The 19,907-nt window shown below is 33.8% G+C and overlaps 2 protein-coding genes across 2 annotated transcripts; both read right to left on the bottom strand.

Annotated features, from left to right (window-relative positions):
- Nucleotides 1-4,401: 4,401 nt before the first annotated feature.
- On the bottom strand, nucleotides 4,402-5,379 carry LOC308638635 (olfactory receptor 1165-like; the record flags this gene model as incomplete). The annotated part of the gene is made up of 1 exon (XM_081276262.1): nucleotides 4,402-5,379. One exon carries the CDS (start codon nucleotides 5,377-5,379, stop codon nucleotides 4,402-4,404), a length of 978 nt encoding a protein of 325 aa, XP_081132388.1.
- A 6,595-nt stretch (nucleotides 5,380-11,974) lies between these two features.
- On the bottom strand, nucleotides 11,975-12,934 carry LOC308641836 (olfactory receptor 1165-like; the record flags this gene model as incomplete). Its single annotated transcript, XM_081280422.1, has 1 exon — nucleotides 11,975-12,934. One exon carries the CDS (start codon nucleotides 12,932-12,934, stop codon nucleotides 11,975-11,977), a length of 960 nt encoding a protein of 319 aa, XP_081136548.1.
- Between the last annotated feature and the right edge of the window lie 6,973 nt (nucleotides 12,935-19,907).

The raw sequence follows: 19,907 nt of genomic DNA, 5'->3' as shown, positions 1-19,907 counted from the left end.
TCTCAATGAGATCCTGTATAATCAAAGGCAAAATTTGTTTAAAAGAAAGATGTTGCTTAGTGAGGTGGCTCCCATCTGAATAACCAACTCTGGATGCAGAGACATGAGGATTGCCTGTTAGATTCAAGGGTTGGCAATTTAGGGAGATGCTGTCTCAAAATGAAAAATAAAAACCTCAGTGTAGCTCAGTGGTAGAGCCCCTGCAACCAATGAGAGAATGGACTTGGTTCTACCATTGTCATTTTCATTCCCACAACAAATACAGAAAAAAAAAAAGAAGAAAAAAATAAATGAATAATAGGTTACTCAAAAATATTTTTTAAGAAGGAATATGATCCAAGAAACAAAGCTTAAATTATAAGAAAATTCAATGTGGGCTGGGGATGTGGCTCAAGCGGTAGCGCGCTCGCCTGGCATGCGTGCGGCCCGGGTTCGATCCTTAGCACCACATACCAACAAAGATGTTGTGTCCGCCGAGAACTAAAAAATAAATATTAAAAAAAAATTCTTTAAAAAAAAAAAGAAAATTCAATGTACCCAGTCTTACTGACAAAAAGATTAGAACAATAGAAAACAGTTTTCAAAAGGAAGAAAATATCTTATTTGTTTAAAGGGACAATTTGCACTCAGGGAAAAGGACTGTAATAGAGGAAAATATGAAAGCAGACTTGGATCATAAATCCAGGTCACTCAGTCTCAAGACCACTTGATCCATGCCTTCTTGGATTTTTAATAAAATTTTCATGACAGCAATAATTAGCAATCAATTAATGTTAAACAACCGTAAACCCAAATAAATGTAAAATGTAAAGACATATTTTCAGAAACTCTTCTTTTAAAATGTAATAGAGATCCATGTGGAAATTTCTTCAGCCAAAACAAAATAAGAAGTGCCTCATTTTGATAAAGAATATTCACATGACAACTACAGAAACAGTATACCTTCTAATGAAATATCAAATAATTTTCAAATTATAATCAGGCATTATCCTCATTTTTTCATATTTGATCAATTATTTTACTATGAATTTTAAAATGTATAGTTGACAATACAGATATACCTTTAAATAAATGATAAGGAGAAGATTATATAAGTAGATAAATGTGTCATTGTCAGAAGACATGATATCTTACAGATAAAATACATAACAATGCACAGATAAATGTTATATAACTGTTTGACATGGCAAATACTTTAAATGCATGGATCTGATCACTGTGTTAAATACATGTGTTTTGAAAAATGACACTATTTTAGTAATATGTAAAACTGTACACAATTAAAAGCAAAAATTTCAGAGATCTTTATTAAACTATGTACATTCACCTATACATTTTCTAGAATAATAGACTGGCAAATAAACTATAATCAATGATTGACAATTTAAAAATTAAAGTATATTTTTTAAAATATTACAATACTTAATAAGTGTTGAATATATGTAAATGGTAAGTTGTATAATACATGTATCTTGGGATAGTGTTATAGTAAGAATTTTTCAAGTTTTATTTGGTAGAAAAAGGAAATCTTGGGGAAAACTAGTATCTCCTAAAAGGTTAGAATGAACCTATGATGAATGAATATGTTCCCTATTCTCCACTGGTACATGGTGGACAAGACACAATGACAAGTTGAGTTTTTATATTTAATCTCAATAAGTGAAGGCAATTCATATATAATATGAAAGCTTCAGGAAATCAAGCTACATTCATGGGTTATATTTTATCCACAGTAAAGTTATATGGCACTATGAAGCAAGAATGTGTTCAGAGTTGTACTAATTTTCATCAATTTGGAAATTTTGAGCCAAATTCTTCACTCCTAACAGTACTCCTGACTGATGACATATAACTTTCTATTTCCATAAGAGGGAGATGACATTCTCCCTTCTTTATTTTTTTACTTATCCATGTTATTTGTTCAGACCCATTAAATGTTACCTTTGGAGATTGAATTTGTGACATGCAGTATTTAATTAATGGCAACACCTATTGTAACTTCTGCTATAAACGAATATAAGTAAGCAAATAGTCCAGAGAAGATACAAGAAAGAGAGAGACTGAAGGTGAGCTGAGCAATTGAGCTCCTTCTCAAGCCAGAGCAGCTCAACTGATATCAGCAATGCTACCTCAGTCATTGATCCAATAGTTTATGGATGCATATTACATTTTTCGTCTAAAAATAGCTGATGAGCAAATAATATTTGGATGTTACATCAGCATTTTGGTTTCACTGAAAGATCATGGAATAGATGGGATGAAAAATAATTGAGATCTCTACTTTTTTTTCACAAATGAAAATGATCTAAAATCATTCTAGTCAAAGTTTTAAAAATGATAGATAATTGATGCACAACGATGTTAACATTAATAGCAAAATTATGTCATGAATGTACATTTATAAAACATTTTACATTTTCTTGTGCTTGTACATAAAGAGAAAACATGATTTACAGTGCCAGTCAGAATGGCGATTATCAAGAATACAAGTAACGATAAATATTGGTGAGGATGTGGGGAAAAGGGAACCCACATACATTTCTGGTGGCACTGCAAATTGGTTTAACCCCTCTGGAAATCAGGATGGAAATTCCTTAAAAAACTAGGAATAAAACCACTAACTGATCCAGTTATACCATATATATGTAAAATAGAAACCTTTGTATGACATCTAAATCAAAGATTTGATTTAAGTCTTCCGAGATTTGAAGCAAGATAATTTTTGCTATTGAAAGTACTAAAGAATAGAGCCAACAGACACTGGGATACTTCTTGGTGATTTACCATAGATTCATATGCTGATTTGTTGTAGAACAACTGCACCACTAGTTTCAGAAGTAATCAGTATCTCTAACATGTTATGATGTAACAATTGGGTTTTGGTAATCTTCCTGATGTCTTCTTCACACCTTGCTCCCAAGGCTATCTATGGTGGGTAGAGCATGGGTATGGCCACTCTATGATAGACAGGTCACTTGGCAACAAGCCATTGCATTTGAGAAGGAAGAACACAGCAAAGAAAAAGGACCATGCCAACAACATAGCCCTGGCACTGAGATAGAGATTCATGTGGAGGAGGATTTGTAGCACCCCCAGTTGAAGACATTTTCATGATCAAAATGAAACATGGGACACACAGTAATGAAAATCTTCCATATTTCATTAGAAAATTAGAGGCATAAGTAGTGCTCTTCTAAATTATGTAGGGGACAGAGCAGGAGAAACATCAAGAGCACCATGCTCACAAAGTTATATGTCAACATAGCCACCACACAAAAGACAAAGCCAATCAAAAGTACAGGGATATAAAGGAAGTGATGATAGCTCTAGAGCATGTCACAGTTGATAGAAAGGTCAGAGCTTTGGGTCATTGCAACTGTATGGAAAGGATGGTGAGAAACTGCCACAAACCATTCCTGACACATCACTGCTGATATGAATATATCTGTCCCCCAGAGAATACACACAAAGAATTGCTTAATGCATCTGTGAAGGAGATGATTTTTTTTTCCTTCTACAAACAAATTTTCTAACAATTTGTAAATAACTCAATTAGACTAACAGATATCAACAGAAGACCCTCAGAACAATGTTCATGGAAACACTTTCATTAAGAGATCGAAAAGAAAACAATTCCAGACAAAAATAAACAGTAGTACAAATAAGCTAATTCTGGTAAATTCATTTGATGAAACACAATTCAGTTAAAAAATGAAGCGTAGTTACAATTTATGAAAAAATTCCTCAAAAGGACACCAGATAAAATGGAATGTATAGTTTAAATGCATTTCAAATGCAGAAAAAAAAGTAAAATGTAAGCATTCAAAACCTATACATAGAGATTAGAGCTGGGAAGAAAAAAAATTATGAATTCCACGATCTTCAGGCAGAGCAGGCAAAGGGAGTGGAAAAGTGCTTACGTGGAAATCAAATAGTGTTGCTCATGTTCTTTCTTCACTTGGTTGGAGGAATAAACAGAGAATTATTATTAATAAAGTTCTGTGTATAAGGTTGCCACATTGGGATACAGAATAAGAGAACACTAAAAAAAGAAATGAAGGATTGGGTGGGGAATAAAATGAAGAAATTGAAATAAAAAGAAACATACTTAAGCTCTAAAAAATAGACTATGGACATCATAGAAAACCATTGTTTAACCTACTACATTCTTGTTGAGGTAAAAAAAAAAACACAGAATTTCCTTTCTCATTATTCTCCTTTGCTCATAAGTGGTTATTAAAGTATAACTTGATTTAACAATCAGATATATTTAAATTATCTCACAAGTTCTCTAAACAATTGCATACCATTATTTGAAGAAACAATTAAAATCAATGCAATGTTTAATCCACATTATTTTGAAATTAGAAGGGAAATGTGTGTGGGGGGAGAGTGTAACTATCATGAGTGAGAAAGCACTTTTAAGTGCATTAACTTGCTCAAGGTCTCCTTGACATCTTTATTTCTTAGGCTGTAGATGAGGGGATTTAGCATAGGGATAACCATGCTGTAAAACACAGTGGCAAATTTGACAAGAAGCAAGGAGCTTTTAGATTTGAGCACACAGTAGAGAAGGAGGATGACCCCATGGCAGAAGCAGATAGCAGCCAGGTGGGAGCCACAGGTGGAGAAAGCTTTTCTGAGGCCACCCTTGGCAGGGATCTTGATGACCGTAATGACTATGACGACATAGGAGGTAAGGATGATCAGCAGGCTACAAATCTCATTGAACATACAGATGACTAAACATGCCAACTGGCTAAGGGAGGAATCCGAGCAGGATGTAGAGATGATGGCGGAGTACTCACAGCAAAAGTGATTGATAATTCCAGATCCACAGTAAGATAGGGCCAAAAGAAAATATGTGAGTGTGGAGGAACAGATTCCACCCCATATGTAACTTCCAGCCACCAGCAGAGCACAGAGCTTTCGAGACATAACAACTGTGTAGAGCAGGGGGTTACAAACAGCCACAAACCGGTCATAGGCCATCACTGCCAAAATAAACGTTTGTGTGATGACACAGGTGCAGCCAAAGAAAAACTGTGTTATGCATCCTTTGAAGGACATACTTCTGTCCTCCACAACCAAGAAATCTAAAAGTTTGGGTGCAATTGTGGTGGTGTAGCAAAAATCAACAAAGGATAAATGGCTGAGGAAAAAGTACATGGGAGTGTGGAGTTTGGAGTTAATCCTGATGATCAGTATCATACCAAGGTTTTCCAGCACAGAAATGGTGTAGATGGTCAAGAATATCAGGAACAAGGGCACCTGGAGCTTTGGATATTCTGAGAAGCCCAGGAAGATGAAAGTGAAGACTGTACTCTGGTTCCCCTCATCCTGCATTTGGCTCCTGTTGGAGGAAATCTGAGAGGTCATCCCAAGAAGCTGAAAGAGCAGAGAGAAGGTGTTGTGAAAGGAAAGCAGAGGAACCTATCTTAATTCATGGCAGCGGGACATTCTACCACAGAGATGGCTCAGCTATGCCTGCCAATAGGGATCCTAGGAACAGGTTTCACCAGGTATTCCTTGTTTATAATCCAGTCAGGCAGATATGCATTCCTGCAGCTTAATTGGTACTGAACAGTTCAGTATGGATATTTTAGTGTTACTGTTCTAGAAATACCCTATAGTCAAAGTTGCATAGAATCCCCTTTGGTCATCTGAAAAACCTTGATTTGTCTTCTCTGAAATCATCGACACTTCAGTTTCTCAGTGATGCTGCTATCCTACCCTTTGAGCATCTGTAAAAGCTACATAATCTAAATTATTTTACTTCTAAGGAAAAATGTTGAGCATTCTTTAATTTTGAAAATCTGAAAAATTTGAAAAATATGTGCAGTCACAAAAAAACATATAAATTATATACATCAAATACAAACAAGAAAATGTATACAAAGGAAGAAATTCCAACTAACAAAAAGCAACCTTTGATGTTGGGTGTAAAATACTATGATATAAACGCATTTAGTAAGGATTGAAGTGTATACCAGAGTTTGGTTCACAAGCATAAATAATTCTAACATTTTCACACATGAAATCTGAGGCAATGCTGATCCGTATTAAGCCACACTTTACAGACTTTTTACAGTTATACAAAAATCATGACTTTCTACATAATTTACCATGGCTAATTCACCTTACAAACAGTGCACCCATGTCCAGGTCATGGAATCATTGTGTTGTTTCATTTTTAACTTTTTGTATTGTTCATGTGATTGAACAAATGGTTCTTTTCAAATATAGAAATGATTTACTTTATTTTTGAAATCCTTGCAGATTTGGAAGGCTGAGATATACATTATTCCTACCAGAAATCTTAGACATTTAGACCAATCTATGTAATCAACACATGATGCAAAACTTGAGTTTTACTTTTATGGGTGTGGTACAATTAAGCAGGTCAAACAGATGAAGTCTTCGAAACAAGGTTGAGACCTACTTCAGGGTAGAAGGAAACACAAGGATCCTTCTGTTTTCACGTCTTCAGCAATATTTCCCCTCTGTTTCTTAAAGTTTACATCACACAATAGATAATGTTTAGTTGTCAGAAAACCCTAAGCTGGTTTCTTACATTGTCTGCAAAGGGACAAATACAGCACAAACACACCACTTTTATAAGATTTTAAACATTTATTCCCCTTGTGTGGTAAACACTGTCTGAATCTTCACATCTACCTGAATTATTTCCCCTTTCTTCAATAATGGTTCCTTTAATGGGCCATATCATCTTGACATCCTTGTCTCAGATTAGCAGTGCTGCAAATATTAGTAATCATTTTGCTGATTGGCCAAACCTTGTTAATAGATCATTTACATTTCTTCTTGAAAATATGTACAAACTTTGTAAAAATCTTAGACTTCAGATCAGAATACCCTGTCAAAATTCTGCCTTAGCAGCCTGTTTGTATGTGGCTCTGAGAAGCTATTCATGCTCTCTGCATCTCTTCTCTTATCTATAAAAATACAATGATCCTACAGGCATTAGATTATCATCATCATTATTGCTGTAACTGCTTCATTTACATGATATAATGAAGTATATGGGATATCTTAAATTAGAAATTGATGTTAAAACATCCAGGACTGTTCTACATTGTAGGGAATCCACCTAGGACTCAGTTTCTTTTTTCTATTCTTTATAAAGTTGTCTTTTAAATTTACTAGTAATTTTTAACCAATAAAGAAAAATCCCTCATGACCTCTTATGATTTTATGTATCATTGAAGGTCTCCTACCATTTCCATATGCTTTCCCTTCTCTCTCCATTTCTCTCCCAAGGGGGAGGGAAAAAAAGGGAGAGAATTGAACAACAGCAGGGGAGGTAGAGAAGGAAGATGGGAGGAGAGGGGAGGGGAGGGGGGATAGTAGGGGATAGGAAAGGTAGCAGAATACAACAGCCACTAATATGGCATTATGTAAAAAAGTGAATATGTAACAGATGTGATTCTGCAATCTGTATTTGGGGTGAAAATGGGAGTTCAAAACACAATTTGAGTCAAATGTATGAAAGATGATATATCATAAAAAAAAGAAAAATCCTAGAACACAGAGCCAGATATTGTTTTGGAAATCAAGATATGGGCCAATAGGGAACAAGAAGTAGAAAAATTTTGGCAGAGATAGTAAAAGCAGTGTTCTTTGTTGATTTCATTCTAACTACTCCTTTAGTTTTACATACAAACTTATTCCAGGGTCTCAGACCTTGAGAATATTAGTCTCTTATTCAACTAATAAAAATAATGTCACAAAGTAAAGAAAAAAATAAACTAAGTTCTGGGGACATTCCCTAAATGTGGAACATAGTCCTGGATGATGGTTTTACATTATTTTCTAATTGGAGATGCCCCATATACATAGTGATATCAGGTACATGTACCTGTGACAATGATAATAATAATAATAATAATACTTTATGCATATGGGACTATTCTATTTGCACATTTAAGGAGAAGAGTTTTAGAGAGAACTAACAACTTCCATCCTGCATATGACCAGGCATCTAAGGCAGAATTTCCACTTAGGTTGACCTGATACAAGGTCTAATCATTATTTTCTCTTGTATTCCTTACTCCCTGTTTTTCTCTGGCTCCTTCAGGCTATCTTTTCGTCTTGACTTCAGGCTGAGCAAAACAACTTAGAGCCAAATGAAAGATCTCAAACTGTGCTCTCAACTTAATGCTTATTCCACTTATAATCAGCTAGGTAACAGGGGATCCTCAGGTGACCAGTCTACTCCCACCCTGCACAACTGAATTTAAGTTTTACATTATTGTGGTGCTCAAATTCTTATACATTTACAAAATGAACTTTTCACAACATACCTGTAATCTATGAACTTCTGTGTGATGACCTATAATTTCTAATGTACCTTCATCCCCATAGGCTACTGCTGTTCCTTCTGTTCATTCAGCATTTTCAATCTCTTATGCATATATTATTTTATAATTCAATACATTCATCAAAATATCACTTCCAAATAGGACAACAGATTTCCCCTCAAATTCTAAGAACTGTTACCTCCTACTGTCAGATTCCAGGTACACTCTTATAGAAAACTTATGTGATAAATAGGGACTTCAGTTACACCATTTACACCAGATCTGCTTTCACCCATGTGACTTCAAAGTAAAAATTATATACAAGGTACATTGTATCTCTTTACAGTGTTACAATTTATTTAAAATCTCCCTCTTAAAGATTTTTAAAAATTGAGAATTGGTGTGAGCATATTTTATATACAAACAGAGATATGAAAAATTGTGTTCTATATGTGTAATAAGAATTGTGATGCATTCTGCTGTCGTGTATTTAAAAAATAAAAGCAATTTAAAAAAATTGAGAATGGATAATTTGCATAACATTAATATCTGCCAGAGTTATTAAACATTATTAAAGAACATAGATGAAGTTTAAAACAAGATCATGCCAAGGTCTTAAAGGTGTAGGAAAGAGAGTTCAATACCTGGTATTCTTATTCTCAGTTGATGGATATACACACGACTGTCACTAGGCTCAAAAGGTGTTCCTCTGACAAAAAATAATTGTAATTTTTTAATATAATTTTCCCCACCCAAATCCTACTATAGTGTTTAGATTCAATAATTCAATAAAATCCAGATTTATTTATTGAAGTCTCATTTAGCAAATTATTAAAAAAATTATTTCTCAAATAAAGTAGCTGTTTTACAAATTGTTTTAGTTGGTAATTAAGCAATGAGAATACTATTCAAAATATACCACTGAAGGTACCAAGGATATAAAAATTATCTTATTATGAAAAACAAATCTGGGCATCACAGAGTCTCTTCAAGTGAGTCAGACCCAGAAGTCAAATTCAGGCCTCAGTGTTTTACCTGGAAATGACTGACCTTGGGGAACCATACCTTAGAGAATCTTTACCAGGTGTTTTCTCTGAGTATAAACAACACAATTTGGAGAAAATCCCTTATTTCTAATTTAAACTATAATTAATTTAAATCACCAAATCATATGGGAAAGTTTAACATGTTGATATGCTGGTCATTAGAAAAATAAAACCAATCCATAACAATAACTCCATATTTTATACCATTTGTAATTGATTATTCAAAATATGAACCTTTTGAAATTCACAAAAAAAGAAAATCACATTCTGTTTTAGTACGTATGAATTTTTGTTGGTATTGGGGGGAGGTTGCTGATAAATGTTTTGGATAAATGAAATATGTTGTTGTTTGGCAGAAAAAATTTTTCAACAATTCTAAAATGATAATCATTAAAAATTTACATTAATGTTAGCATATTTGAAGGAACTCTATCAAATAAATGTTAATACAGAATGTGTAGAACAAAAATCATCTTGAATACTGTAGGGAAGAATATCTTCTTGATTTCAAGGGGATAAATATGGTTTTAAATAATATTTAAAACATTAGACAAAATATATTATCTAAGTTAGGATTTAAACTTTCTCTTTGTCAAAGGATATTAGTAACATGAAAATAAAGCATGATGTAAAAAAATTTCAAGGAACACAGCTGAAAAGGGATAATTTTCATAATGTATATGAAATTTTTCAGTTATAAATAATATAAATCACAAATAATTGAAAATGCTGGCAAAGCATCATACATAGACATTTAGAAAAATATCAATAAGCACATTAAAATATGCCTTTTCTCAATAAACACAAATATTCAAATTAAAGCTGCAATGAAATATCTACAACAAATGGGTAAAAATAATGACTGTTGTTGAGAAAATAGATAATAACTTTTTAACTTTTGAACATTACTGTTAAAAGTGTAATTGATAGGAACAATTTAAAATTAAAATATTCAGATGTAAATACGTGTGCAATTGCATTATAATGAGTATTTATGCGCTGTATAACAGAATATATTTCCTAATTTAAAGGATGCCAAATGTCCTTCAATCTATACGGACTTACAAAAATTTCTGGAATATTCACTTGGTGAAATATTAAATAAGAATAAAAATTTTAAAATAATAAATGCATGCACCAAAATTAATGATTTGTAAAATCATATGGATAATTTATAAAAGTTGGATGCATGAAACACACATTACATGATTGTTTTCCCTTAAAGTTTGCCAATGGCAAATACTAATTTGTGTTTTTAAGAGATAGACAGTTAATACCTATAGAAGAAGTAGTGTATCTTTATGATTAAAGTAATAATTTTATTATTGCTGGGAGTTGGGAGAATGGGCTGTGATTGGCTTTGAGTTACTGGTGATATTTCAGCTCTTCATCTACTTAAGAGCTAATTAGGCAATTAAAAAAATATTTTAGAACATGTTTTTAAATTTTAAAGTCAATATCAGAGAGTCAATTACTACATTTTTTTACAAAGAGAATTCTTTTCACTATAAATGTAATAGAAATGTATATTACAGTTATAATCAACAGAGGGAAATAAATAGATTTAAAATTTTCTAAGAACATAATAGCTCATCTCTCATTAATAACTTTCTTGTAAGAAAAATAACCATATTAGGGTTCCATTAACCACTAAATTCCAAATGTATTACAATGATAGATCAGAGAGGATGGAAATCAAGAAACAGATCTATACAAATGAATAAATAGAATAAAGCCTTTTTTAAAAAAATCCTTCCTTAAAAAAAATAAATAGATCTATTTTGGAAGTATAATCAATGTAACCTACAGATGTTCAGGAAAGAACAGGGAACATAAATAACATTGACTCCTCTGTTTAACCAACTTAATGGTATATAAGGAAATTTACTCATAAACACTTACATAAGAGATGAATTTATTATTAGAATGGATGATCAAAGGTACAATTTCATAACTATTATGTCATGTCCCTCAAAACAGGATACACATATTGTTAGAAGTAACCACAAATTCTCATTGCACTCAGCATTACCTCAATACATTTCATTGAACTGTAACATATTGCGTGGATACTCAGAAAATGGGTGATGCATACAGATATACCTCTTATTTTCAAGACTTACTTCATAAAGCCAGTCAATATTTTTCATATGTAACAAAAGTTTCTTATTGCACTTAAAGTATTAAAGTGAAACAGAAAGTTATGCTTCACAGAACTTTCTGAGTAAACACAGTGGGTTCTGAAGGCTTGAGTATGATTCTGGTATAGGGAGATGTCATTTGTGTTTTCACTACTTAAAGAACAAAGAACAGCCAGGCTGTAGAAATGGAAGTAAGTTCTAAATATGGACTTCTAACTCCTAATTCTGGACTTCTGTAGTGTTCCGTGAAAATGTTTGGAAGCATGCTTTCTGAAATTCTTCAGAAGAAATACACAAAAGCAGGATATTTGTAATGAAACAAGAAAATTAGAAAGCACTCAGAACATTGAAGAGCATTTCTTATTCAATATTGGGTGGAGAAGAACATATTATATATTTAGTTAAAACTTAAGTATCACCAAAAACATTTTTAAAAGTTGTGTACTGTTAGGATATACAAAAACATTTATCTGAATTTTATGTGGAGAGAATGCAGTTTGGAGTTGATCAGCCTCCTGACTGTCTCTTTTACATCTTTGTTCCTGAGGCTGTAGATCAGGGGATTCAGCATGGGAATCATGACAGTGAAAAGAACAGTGTCCACTTTGACCAGGAGCCAGGAGCTTTTGTCATGGGGCACACAGTAGAGAAGGAGGATGACCCCATGGAAGATGGTGAGGGCCATCAGGTGAGAGGCACAGGTGGAGAAGGCTTTGCGGAGGCCACCCTTAGAAGGCATCCTGCTGACAGTGGCGATGATGAAGACATAGGAGGCAAGGGTGATCAGGAGGCAACACACTTCATTGAATGTAGAAATGACGAAACATGCCATCAGACTGAAAGAAGTGTCAGAGCAGGACAAAGAGAGGATGGCAGAGTACTCACAGCCAAAGTGATTTATGACATTAGATCCACAATAGGACTGTACTAGCAGAGAGTAAGTGAGTATCAAGGAGCACAGGCCACCCCACATGTATGTCCCAGACACTAAGAGGGAACAGAGCTTGCGAGACATGGCAACTGTGTAGAGCAAGGGATTACACACAGCCACAAATCGGTCATAGGCCATCACGGCCAACATGAACATTTCTGTAACCACAAACATACAAATAAAGAAAAACTGTGTCATGCACCCATTGAAGGAGATAGTTCTGTCTTCCACAACCAAGATCTCTAACAGCTTGGGTGTGAATACACTGGAGTAGCAAATATCCAGAAATGAGAGATGGCTGAGGAAAAAGTACATGGGTGTATGAAGCTTGGGATTTATCCTTATGACCACAATTATGCCCAAGTTCCCCACCAGAGTGACAGTGTAGATGCTGAGGAACACCAGGAAGAGGGGTGCCTGTAGGTGCGGGAATTCTGAGAACCCCACCAGGATGAATGTGGCCACAGAGCTCTGGTTTCTGACTTCACTTACCATGATCCTTCTTGAACAACAAAAAAAAAAAAAAATATATATATATATATATATATATATATATATATATATATGGAAAATAAAATACAGCAGCAGAACTTGACATGGTGGAGAGGCAGGCACTGAGGTGATGCTCAATGTAGCCCAGTGAGGATGAACATGATCAGTGTGCAGTGATGACCTTTTGCTCCCCTTGGGAATCTTACTGGCTGGTGCTTCAGAACAAGTTGCTGTGTTCTTCAGGATGGTAGTTGTCTTATCTGGAATAAAAAAGTGGAAGTGTTCAACATCACAATTTTATAAAAAGTGTCTATATATGGAATTTCTCATGTATGGAAGACTTCACATTAAAATACAATTTTATGACAGACAAGGAGACAGGTAGTAATCTCAGACTGTCATTGAGATGATTGTCTTATTCATATTATCAAATCACATAAGCCCTTGGGAAGAGTAAATGCTTTTAATATGCAAATAAGTACATAATAATAAAAAGGTTAAAACTCAACTCAAAGTGGATCAAGTATCTAAATGGTAGAACGAACACTCTGCCCCTACTAGAAAAAAAAGTAGGCCCAACTCTCTATCATGTTGGCTTAAGAACCAATTTCTTCAATAAGGCACCTAAAGCACAAGAATCAAAATCAAGAGTCGATAAATGAGATGGTATCAAACTAAGAAGCTTCTTCACAGAAAAGGACACAATCAAGAACATGAACAGAGAGCTTACAGAATGGGAGAAAATCTTTAACAAAAGCTCCTCCAGGATATACAAAGAAGTCAAAAGACTTAAAGTAAAAAATAATAATAACCTAATCAATAAATGGGCTAAGGGTCAGAATAGGCATTTCACAGAAGATAAATTATTAATGGTCAAAAAATATATGAAAAAAATGTTTAACATCTCTAAAACTTAGATAAGTCAAATCTACACTAAGATGTAATCTCACTGCAGTCAGAATGGCAATTATCAAGAATAAAAGTAATAAAAAATGTTGGCAAGGATGTGGGGAAGAACATACACTCAGACATTGCTGGAGGGACTGCAAGTTCATGAAAGCACTCTGGAATGCAATGTGAAGGTCCTTAGAAAACTTGGAATGGGGGCTGGGATGTGGCTCAAGCAGTAGCGCGCTTGCCTGGCATGCGTGCAGCCCGGGTTCGATCCTCAGCACCACATACAAAGATGTTGTGTCCGCCGATAACCAAAAAATAAATATTAAAATTCTTTCTCTCTCTCTCCCTCTCTCGCACTCTCTCTTAAAAAAAAAGAAAAAAAAGAAAACTTGGAATGGAACCACCATTTGACCCAGTTGTCCTACACCTCGTTTACACTCAAAGGATTTATAATCAGCATAGTATAGGGATGCAGCCACTTCAATTTTTATAGTACCTCAATTCACAATAGCCAAGCTATGGAATCAATGTAAAAGCCCTTCAACAGATGGATGGATAAAGAAAATGTGGTAAATATATACAATGGAATTTTACTCAGTCCTAAAGAATAATGAAATTATGGATGGAACTGGAGAAGTGCAATAAGCCAATGCCAAAATATCAAAGACAGAATATTCTCTCTGATATTTGATTACTAACCCAGGACAAGGGAGTGGAAATGTAAAAGGATAATGAAGGTAAGGGCAGGGAATAGAAAAAAAAAAAACAGTAGAATGAATCGGACCTATCTTTCCTATTGCATATGAATACACAAACAATGTAACTCCATGTCATATATAACCTCAATAATGGGATCCTAATTGGAACAAGTTATATTTTCTTCTATGTATGTGTAATATGTCAAAATACAATCTACTGTCATGTATATCTAGAAAAAAAAGTAAATAAAACCAAATTCTAAGAATTCTGTTTTGCAAGCTTTGTGTTGCGCCTCCATTAACAAAATTCCTGCCACCCATTTTCACAATAAAGCCACTGAGCTCACATTTCAGAGTTCTCTTGAATCCTTGTCATGACAAGAAACTGAGGCACTAGTCGTCATAGTCAATTCCATATTTAAACGTGTACCTTGTAATGTCCTTTATTAGTATTGAAGATTAGAATTGTTCTTTCTCAGTATACACATTTCTCATTCTAAGGAACAAAGAAAAATAATGATAATTCTCAGAATATAGACTTTCAAATATTTCACGACACTTTATTCAGTCTTCTTACTTTGCCTGGCTAAATAACCTTATTGTATATTTACTGAATATTTATTTACTTTCTCAAAGGGTTAAAACATATCCCAGAGTGTATGTTCAATATTTTTATTACTACATTAACCTTCTTTATCTGACGTTAAGCACTAACACTAGACTCACTATCCCAAAAAAATAGATCAAGGACACGGAGGAAGAAACTCAGGAAACTATTATTTCTATATCTCTACAAACATACAGTTTGCAGTTAATTGTTTGAACTGAGTCAGGTTCATTCACTACCATGTCAAATTTTGTCAGGGTTACTGACAAAAGCCACAAACCACAGATTCATACTCTAATGATCTTGGAGAAATTTAGAGATTGTGCATTGATTTTAAAATTTTATGCTCAGCTTGATTCTTCTCTTATCTCCCTTTATTGGCTTCATGGCCTTTGATCCAATTGTACAACCCCTAACTCTACTTCTTGCCTTAATTCAGGTTGATGTCTGCCTAGAATCCTGGATTATAATTTCACTTCCAACTAGGCTTATTGATCATTAGCGACCATTCCAGTCTTCTACATTGCATTATGATTTGAGCTATTAGTCATTCAAGCAATTATTAACTCTTCTTGCATCCCAACTATTAGGTCAATAATGTGATTTTAGTATGCTACCATATGGAGGCATCGGAAAATGGAAGGGTTCAGGAGCACATAAAGGTGCTCCTTCTTGAGCTGGAGATGTGGCTCAAGGGTAGCTTGCTCACCTGGCATGCATGCAGCCCGCGTTCGATCCTCAGCACCACATACAAACAAAAAAAGTTGTGTCCGCCGAAAGCTTAAAAAATATTAAAAATTTTTTCTCTCTCTCTCTTTCTCTAAAAAAAAAAAAAGATGTTCCTTTCCTACCTATCTCACTATCATTTTGAGGTGGTCTGCAGTGTGTGTTCCTTATTTACAAATAAAAAGGTACATAAAAATGCACACAAGGCAATTCATGCTAGAATAATATTGTGGTGAAAGTTATAGTGTTCCTTGGAGGTCATTAAGATAAGTGCCTGCAGGATTGCTAAGATTGCAGCATTCGTATCTTATCAATATTTAGGGCATCACAAAAGACAGCATAGTCTTAAAAATTTGTATGTGAAAACCTTTCAGATTTTAATTAACATTCTCTTTTGAATTCCAGTGCCCACTGACTGCTCCCCCACCACTGCCTGGTGCTTTTTGCATTTGCCTATACTTTCCAAAACTCAGGCTGAAGCTGCTGTAAAATCAGTCAAGGTTAAAGAAAAATGAAGAACTACCAAGCTGTCTCTCATTCTTCACTCCTACTGTGGTCAGCAGGCAGTTCAACATATTTTGCTAACTAATAAAAAATATCATCTAAGCTGGGGATGTAGCTCAGTAGTAGAGCACTTGCAGAGCACGAGTGAGGTACTGGGTTTGATCCTCAGAGACACATATAAATAAAACAAAATAAAGGTATTGTGTTCATCTACAATTAAAAATATATTTTTAAAAAGCCTACCATTCAAACAACCCTTGAATACAGTCATTGAAGTTTTTGTCTCCACTTTCTTTCAAAGTGCACAAACAGAGGCTATGGATTTTGATGATATTTGCTTAATACATCAAGAAGCAATTCTGTCCATTCATACATGTTTCTTAAAATTGTATTCTATGAAAATATTTATTTCTTCTAATCTACTGAATTGACTTCATTCCTCCACTCATGATTTAAATTAGTCTTGTTTTGTCACAATTTCCCTACACAGCTCTTCCAAGAAAACTTCTGTAGTTATCCAAATATTACTTTTTCTCATGATCAATATTCTTTTCACATATATCATTAGAACATTTAAAAAATGTAAGATTTATCATTTCAATGCTTGTGTTCACGTGTGTTCTCTATTTCACTAAATTCAATAAATTTAATGAAAAAACAAAACCTACCTTTAAGATTTTACTTAAATCCTCTAGTATGATATAGCCATTAAGAACAAAGTTTCAAACTCTGTCAAATTATCCTAGGAATCACGAAAATAAAATTTAGCAAATTGTGTATGAACTGCTCACTGAACTCAATAGAAAATACTCTCCCTCAGCCCTGATAGACTTTTTCCCCCTTTCAAAGCAATTTCTGGATTTAAACACATGTCACAGAAGAAGGAAAAGATGCCCAATATTAAAGTAAATTACCAAAAGACAGATTCTCCTGATACATATTTTTAATTGTGGCCTTCCTTGCCATTATGAACATACTGCATAGACATTCTGCCTCACAATTAAAATATTCTGATCCATATTTGCATCCCTTTAAAGGAAGTGACTCTTCCAGAATATAATTCAATAAGGGACGGAACTAACAACATTTTTCCATCTGTCAAAAGTTTTTGGTAGGAGCATGGGGATGCCCGAAAAAGAGACAGATCTTGAACCTATATTCCATGATCATGCAATTTGCTCACATCTAGCTGCTTAACTCAGGGGACACAGACCTCTGGAGAATACACACTGTTGGGAAGAACTAAGAAGAAAACAATTAGAGAATATTTGTCTTCTGTTCATTGGAGTATAATTTCTTCTAAATAAGTAATATGTTGTTTGACTTGTCTTAAAAATATGTCACTTCTATATAGAGGTTACATTCTGAAAAGCACACACACACAAATCAAGGTAAAAGCAGGACCCTATTTATTGCAGTAACCCCAATGTAAATATATACTACACTATAAGCATTTTTATTCTTCTTTGATTGGTTTGCATGTGTTTATATGTATTTCCAGAAAAATACTCTATATTGTAACTATATGTTCTTGTATATTGAATCACATTATGGGTATCCTAAATATGTCTTTAGCTGGGGGGGGGGTCAGAAAATTGTTATATGTTATATATCAGGGCTTTTATTATAGACCTAGCTATATTCTTCAGAACATCCCTATAGATCTGGCACTGATAGTTTTAATCCATCTATTTTAAACACAACATTTATTCCTATAGGGTAAAAAAATAGTGATGTCAAAATCTTATCAATAAAAATACCACCAAGACTCTCGACTAACTATGAAGTCTTGAGAAATGTACAGAGGCACTAGCATTTGAAAACAAACACTGTTAAGTGCAGTTATAATTGCAACAGTTGGAAAAACCAGTAGGCAAAAATGAAGCAGCATTTTATTTTCATCTTTACAAGTGTCAGCTGTTTTTAATTGGGGGTAGATAGCAAGTATAATTATAAATAAAATAAATATAAATTCAAGTATAAATATTTGCTTGGAGGCACTTTGACTGCATGACCCACATCAACACATTTGGTCTGGTATATGAGTGCAAATGACAGCAGAGGTTAGTCACTAAAAATACTTCTAAATCAAAACAAATAGTCACTTTAAAACAAGATACTGAGAATCAAATCCTTTCATTTTCCTTTTCTATTATTCTTATATCTTACTATGGCTAACAAACTAAACTAAAAAAAAATGATGGAAGCCCAAAGCCATGCGTGCCTAGGAGCAATTGTGCAGTTAGTTCTACCTTTTAAAAACTATTCATTCTTAATATTATTAAGTTGGCAAAAGGTACATATTCTTTTCAAAATAGCATTCAGGTTTAGGTTAAGGAATCTGTGTATCAGATACTAACAGTTTTATCATCTCATACATAGTCTCATTAGATTTTTAAGGCATTATTTTCAATTGTATTCCTATACTCCAATGATAAATCAGCTGAAAGAGAAATCAGGAAGCCATCCTGTTTACCATAGCCTTAAAAAAAGAAAGAAAGAAAAGAAAAGAAAAGAAAAGAAAAGAAAAGAGGGAATGAATCTAACAAATGAGGTGAAAGGCTTGTACAGTGAAAATTACAGAACACAAAAGAAAGAAATTGAGGAGACCTAAGAAGATAGAAAGACCTCCCATATTCTTGGATAGGCAGGACAAATATTATCTATATGGACATATAAACAAAACCATTTTACATAAGTAATGCAATTCCCATCAAATTTTCAATTATGTTCTTTATGGAAGTGGAAAAGGCACCCATTAAATTAATCTGGACAAACAAGAGGTGCAGAATAGCCAAAGTAATCTTTAGTAAAAATAAATAAATAAATAAATAAATAAATAAATAAATAAATAAATAAATAAATAAGACAAAGCAGAAGGCATTGCAAACAGACCTAATATTATAATATAGAGCTATAGGAATAAAATCAGCAGCATATATTGGAACCAAAACAGGGAAGAAAACAAATGGAACAGAATAGAAGACAAAGAGATTAAAACACAAAAACAGCTGACTCATACTAGAGAGAAGCCAATAACATACAGCGATCAACAAGAATGACTTTATGATATTTGCCAGCAAATTGATAGATGTGGAGACTATTATGCTAAGTGAAGTAAGCCAGTTCCAAAAAACTAAAAATCAGTTGTTTCCTCTGATAGGTAGAAGGTAACCCACAATAATGGGGATGGAAGAGAATGAGGGGAGGAACAGGAGTGCAATAGATTAGATAAAGGGGAATGGAGGGACTAGAGGAGGGATAAGAAAAGGAAAATAGTGAAAGGAATCTAAAATAGTTTTCCCAGGTATGTATATGAAAACAATACAGTGAATCCCAGCAGCACGTATATCCATAAAAATGGAACTCTAACTAGAATAAGATATATTCCTATATTCCGTGATTTTACAATTATAACAAAATGGATTCTGGGGCCATATATAACCAAAATAACCAATAAAAAACATGAATTTTTTACAATAACAAGATAGTATTCTTAGTTTTAATTTTGTCAGTCATTGAATTAAAAACAGTATGGTTCTGA

Source organism: Spermophilus citellus (genome assembly GCF_964194105.1).
Source record: "Spermophilus citellus genome assembly, chromosome: 2".
Lineage (NCBI taxonomy): Eukaryota > Metazoa > Chordata > Mammalia > Rodentia > Sciuridae > Spermophilus > Spermophilus citellus.
Note: the sequence above shows the minus strand (reverse complement) of the source record. Positions and strands in the feature narration are given on the sequence as shown.